Genomic DNA, 6,000 nt, shown 5'->3' on the forward strand with positions numbered 1-6,000 from the left:
TACCAAAAAAAGGAGTTAATACCTCTGCTGAAATTAAACTTTGTTCTAATGTAATTGTAACAGGCCACATCCTGCAAGACAGTAAACATAAAAGTTTTTCAGGTAAATGATATCTGAAATACAACAAAAGGGATGATCACTGGGCTGGTGTAGAACATGCTACCTGCACTGAAACAGCAGTACTCTGCTTTGGTGCAGAGAGAATTTCACACGGTAGTGAAGTTCCTGCAGTAAACTCAGTCTTAAAAACCTTTACATTAAACAGAAAACCATTTGCGAGTTAAGATGTAACTACACAAGTAGTCTCATCCAGTGTGATCTGCTGGAGGTGAATTTATTATGGTCTTTTGTGATAACTGTAGCAAAATCTTGGCAAAAAACTAAGAATACCTTTCTCCTTCAAGGTGCTACCTTTTATTCCCACTTTTTTTCTTTCAGACTTGGGATAGAAGGGGAGATATCTTTTCCCTTAATCTTATAGCTGTTGTCTTCTCTCTGCTATAATTTTCCTGCCCTTTCCAAGCTAACGCTTAATGCATTGCATCAGTATAATTCATCAGTGTCTTGTTTTACACTGCAACTCCATGAGCACACACAGCTGGCCCTCCCCATCTTGTCCACTGAATGGACACAGCTGTTCATGCAGCACAGAAGAGAGAAGAAGGAAAGAGATTAGTTTTAGCCTAAATCAGTTTTCTCATTTAGTTTGGCCAGGCTATGGTAATGCAGCCATTTTAATCCAACATAAGTCTGCACTGCAGCTGAAATGGGCAGCTCTGCCCTCCCTGTGCTGCTTTCACCTCTCCTGACCCAGCTCACCGCACAGCTGCACAAATGCTGTGGATGGATCAAGTGAGGAGGTGGGAAGGAGCATCTAGGGACAAGGAGAGGAGGGCTCACATCAACCCTCTCGCTGACTGTCAAAATGGCCTGCAGCCAAGCAGCTACATGAATGCTTGTGCCAGCAGGGGAGGAGGTAGGAGCACTTCATTCAGTGGCACTGAAGATTCATGCTTATTCAGAGTGCTCACAGGATTAGGGAATATGCTTCCACAATCAGCTTTAGGCTGATCTAAGTTCATGCCGTTGCCAAATGATTAGCAAGCTCATCCATCTAGCAGTGCAACCACAACATGGCAGTACTAGCACACTGGGGATAGAGGGGGGACAGCTAGCTGGCATGGAAGCCATGGAAGGAAGTCATATGCTCCCTTTCCTAATGGCAACGCAATCTTAGGTCTACTTACCCTGGCTGCTGTATCCCTAATTATGTATCAACGTATACCATTATTGGAAATATAAATCTTGATAGCAATGTCTCCAAAAAAGCAAAATTATATTTTCCTAGAATCATAGAGTATTCCAACCACCTTGCCAGTGGCAGGGTTGCCAACCACTAGATTGGGTTATCCAAGACTTCCCTTCCAGCCTGGCTTTGTACGCCTCCAGGGATGGAATATCCACAGCTTCTCTGGGCAACTTGTTCCAGTGCCTCACCACCCTCTGTGTAATAAAATTCAACCTAACATCTAACCTGCATCTCCTCTCTTTTAGCTTAAAGCCATTCTCCCTTGTCCTAACATGATCATACAATGTAAAAAATTGGTCTTCCTTTTATTAAGGCTCAAGACCTTTCACCTCAGAAAAAGTAATCAGAGACATATCAAACACAATCCAAATGAAAGAAGATCTTGTTGAAACACAAGATAATCAAAATGATATGATATATATGCATATATTTATAATTTAGCCTTTTTCTAAATAAAACATTTCTGTTCTATGACAGTATTGCCCATGTGACTATGCCTACCCTCTTCATTCCCAAGATTCTGTTTTGACATTTGCTGGCTCTTTAGCAAGATCAATATTCCTCTTTCCCTGTTCTCCTTCCTGCCCTTTACCTAGCTTTTTATAGGTTATTTTGAAAACATCAGTGAAGTGCTCATCCCTGCTTTGTTTTGGGGTTAGAGGAGGAGAAGGGCAAGGCAGAGTGTGGCGGTTGTTTTTTTTTGTTTGTTTTTCTCCCGGTGCCTACCTCATCTATCTTCTCCACCCATAGTGAGGCCACAAATCACTGCTTCCGTTCCACAGCAAAGTTTGCTATTTCTTCTTCATAAAAAATTTTGAGTGTCTATGCTGAATAATAATAAATGAAAGCCTACATTGCTTCCTTCCATTTTTATCACAACTTATCAGAGGTGCTTTTTCTTGTCCAATGAAGACAACATGGGAGATACATAGGGCTGCATTTTCTGGGTACTTCACAAATGTGAGGTTGAAGAAGTTGTCATGTTCACCTATGCAAAGTGTATGTCTGTAGCAACAGTTCTCAGTACAAAGATGAAAGTTGAGGGCCTGTTGCAGTTCATAAGAAATGACAGACTTAAGATTCCTCAGAAGGATTAAAAGAAGAAGGGTTAGTGAAGATGGATGGAAGAAAATCTTAAAAAAAAAAAAAAAAAGGATAACTTTGGATATGCAGTTGAATTTTTGGTTAATTATCTGAACTGATCCTCTGAACTCTCTGAGGTTTGTCCATTGCTAATTAGAACTGCAGTGTCTTGTTCTTTATGGGCTATGCTAAGGAAGTTTAATTTAAAACTTAATTATACTAGTTTTTAAGTGGCTTATAAGAAAAAAATTCTTTAATCAGAAGCGGTAAAGAATTTTTCCTGTGTTCAGACATCAGTAATCTTAGTGAGGTATGTCTAATGTGCTTGAGAAGTTTCACATTTGTTTTATTTGCTTAGAAGTAATTAGAGCAAGAGGTTAAGGAAAAGTATTTTATAATTCTAAGAGTCATGCTGTTAAGTATGATATTCCTATACAAATAAATTATTCTTGGGGTAGAATAAATATATTGGCTGCACATTGAATTGTTATTATTATAATGACTGTCATCTGAATTGTATGGGTCATCTTCTAATCCCCAGGGATCTGATTTTTCCTACAGGCTTGGAATTTCTTATCCCGTTTGCCAATTCTAAATGTTAGCCTGAGCATTAAGGGCTGTTGGGATGACCCAGCTCAGCCACAGAATGAAGTGCCTGTTCCCTGTTTGACAGCAGACACACGAGATAACAAAAGATGGATCAAATTACATGCTGATCAAGAATATGTGCTCCAGATACATCTGCAGAGAACCCAGATGGGGTATCAGGTACATGAATTTATAATTTCCTTCAACAAGTGCACAAGTTTCCAATAATCCACTTATGTTATCAATAATGCTTTACACAGCATAACAGTTTTTTTAATGGTTTGAGAGTTATGTAAATTGTAAACACTTTCAAAGCCTTTTCTATATTAGTAGTGAAGGAGATGGTTTTTGCAGTAGGATAATAAATAGATTCTTTAGATAAAATCCTAGACCAATTAAGGACAATGAAAAAAAAGTCATTATTTTTTACAACTTTTTTACAAACCAGGAACTTGTGCTTCGGTATTATAAAGTAACAACAGTGGGTACAATAACTTTGCAGGCAGTATTTAAGTACCTGCCATCCCTAAACTCCTACTTCTCATATTTTTATGTATCCTGCTTCCTTTGTAAGTGGTCCTGTGATGTTCACATGTACTGCATACATGTAATGCACATGTACATACATACCTATAAATATGTTTTTACTTGTAACACATCCTTGGCCCTTTACTGAGGATATTCTCCACATATTCTCTTCACATTTTATATAATCACCTTAGTTTCAAGGGGAGACTTTCTCATTTGTAGGAATTAAAAAAGGTTTAGAACTCCCTCATCAGCCTTTTTATTTGCTGTTCTAGTTACAGCCTTCTTAACCAGAAGCCACTGAAAGGGTGAGAGAAGCAGGAATATTTCTTTTAGTGATCACTGTTTTATACACCTCTCCCAGAATTTGAGCCTTCAGTTGTGAGAAACAGCTGTATCAAACTCTTGCAGAGCTTCATTGCAGTAGCGGTGCTTTTTCTTCTGTCTAAACCTTCAGAAAAACCTTTCCACCTACAGAGCACAAAATGAATGATGGTCAAGTGTGCATCCTGGTATATTCAGCAGTAAAGTCACTGTCTTAAAGAATCACTGAAATAATCTTTCTTTTTGCTATTTCAAGATTTAATAAATATTTCAGGTGCTGTTTTTATGCTCATATTTACCTTGAACGTTATTGTTTAGCGTTATTTAAAGACACAAGGTTTATAATTAACCTTTCTGCTGAGAATAGTATTTGGAGTACATTAGATGAAGTTACAGAAAGGGGAACAGTATTTTCATGAAAGTTTTAATAGCTTACAAAATAAGTGGAATAGTATCTTTTGTTCTGTTTTGTTGTTCTTTTTTTTTTTTTTTTTTCCCTTGGAACTGTTTTTCTTTGTTGTTTGTTTTGAGATGAAGCCTTCATCTAGACAGAAATAACAAAAGTGTTTTAATTTGTATCTGTAAATTATTGTATTACATAAAAATTCATGAATGTGTTTTTGTGTTGTTTCTCATTCAAGAAAGAATGATATTCTGAAAAGAAGACTTCCAGTTTTACTAAACTGTTTCTTTTTCTGAAAAGGGAAAGCAAGACAGTAAAGCAGTGGCTCCTCGATTCCCTAAAGTTAAAGATGAAGGATGGTTTTTAATACTGGGAGAAGTTGACAAAAAAGAACTCATCGCTCTGAAGAGAACTGGATATGTCAGAAATAGAAATACTGTCTCTGTTGCTTTTTACACTCCAGAGACCCCTGGAAAGTATGACAAATTTAAAAATTAAGATCTCTTAATGATTAGACTGAAACCTAATTGCCAAACTAATGACTACTTTTTACCTTTTTAGGTGTATCTACACATTGTATCTCATGAGTGACAGTTATCTTGGCATGGACCAACAGTATGATATTTACCTGAATATTATACCAACTAGTACTTCAGCACAAGCCACAACAGAGGTGTCTGATGCTATGAGTTACCTGACTTTGAAGTAAGGTGATCTGAAAAATCTGTTTAAAAGAACTGATCTTTCTCCCAGCATATCTGATCGTTTTGGACACCCAAAAAGTGAGTTTGCCTTAGTGGAACAAAACTTCTAACCTCAAGACAACTCAAAAATTGAAAGTGACTACTGTATTGACTCTGGTAACACAGAGTTAGCCACAGTGGCCTTACTCCTTTATAAAATTTTGTCTTTTCTTGGTTCATCTTTCAGAAGTCGTATTCATCTCTTTTATTCCTACTAGAGTTGCCGTAATTCAATTTTGACACATCAAAATAAAAGATATCATAATTTGCGCAAATTTAGGGCTACCGTCTTCATTTTGAAAAAATGTTCTGTAGCCCATGTGTTGATGCAGTTTGAATAGATGACTTTTTTAATTTATAGGGAAAAATACAAAATTTGATCTAAGGAAAATATGCTGAAAGTATTGATGGATATGTTACATTTCATGTTTAATAAAAATATATCCATAAGAGTATTTTGCATTAGATTTTTTCAGTGTGAAATATATGATGTAATACAAAATCCTTCCCTTATATATGCTACCCTTTGAAGATGATAATCTATTGGGAGAAAATATACATATTTTATTAATATACGCTTATATGCAGTAGATCTACTTGTAATCTGGTCTATTTGGTGGACTTGTTAGGACCAAGATTTACAATGTGCTGCACAGTCTTCAAACTGGAATGGGGCCTGATGTTATCATGTTTCAAGAGAAAGGTTGTCTTCTTGGTTGTCTTCTTCTCTGACCTGACTCTGGAAGTTCAAGCCTTCAGTTTAGTCAGCAACTCAATGTAGTGATCAGTTGATGGTTTGTCTGGGTTGCTTGAATTTCAGAAGGATCACCCCTTTCCTATCCCAGATGACAGGGCATATGACATTACCTGCTGAGGAATTTTTCTTTGATGAGAAATTCACATCACCACTCCACTGTTCGTAGTGGTGATGCTGTGTCTCGTTACCAGTAATGCTACAATCCAGGAAACTCACCTTCAGCCTCCTCTTGGTTCAATTGGTTCCTGACAAACTTACATACAGT

General features: G+C 37.1%; 1 protein-coding gene across 1 annotated transcript in view; it reads left to right on the forward strand.

Moving 5' to 3' along the window:
• ASCC3 (activating signal cointegrator 1 complex subunit 3) overlaps nucleotides 1–5,433 on the forward strand; it is a 260,498-nt gene extending 255,065 nt beyond the window's left edge. Inside the window, exons 40-42 of the mRNA NM_001305211.2 lie at nucleotides 2,954–3,160; nucleotides 4,536–4,711; nucleotides 4,797–5,433. Coding sequence (NP_001292140.1) covers nucleotides 2,954–3,160; nucleotides 4,536–4,711; nucleotides 4,797–4,944 — 531 coding nt within the window. The 3' untranslated portion in view covers nucleotides 4,945–5,433. The remainder of the gene's footprint in view (nucleotides 1–2,953; nucleotides 3,161–4,535; nucleotides 4,712–4,796) is intronic.
• Nucleotides 5,434–6,000: the final 567 nt, after the last annotated feature.

Source organism: Gallus gallus, chromosome 3, assembly GCF_016699485.2.
Source record: "Gallus gallus isolate bGalGal1 chromosome 3, bGalGal1.mat.broiler.GRCg7b, whole genome shotgun sequence".
Classification (NCBI taxonomy): Eukaryota; Metazoa; Chordata; class Aves; order Galliformes; family Phasianidae; genus Gallus; species Gallus gallus.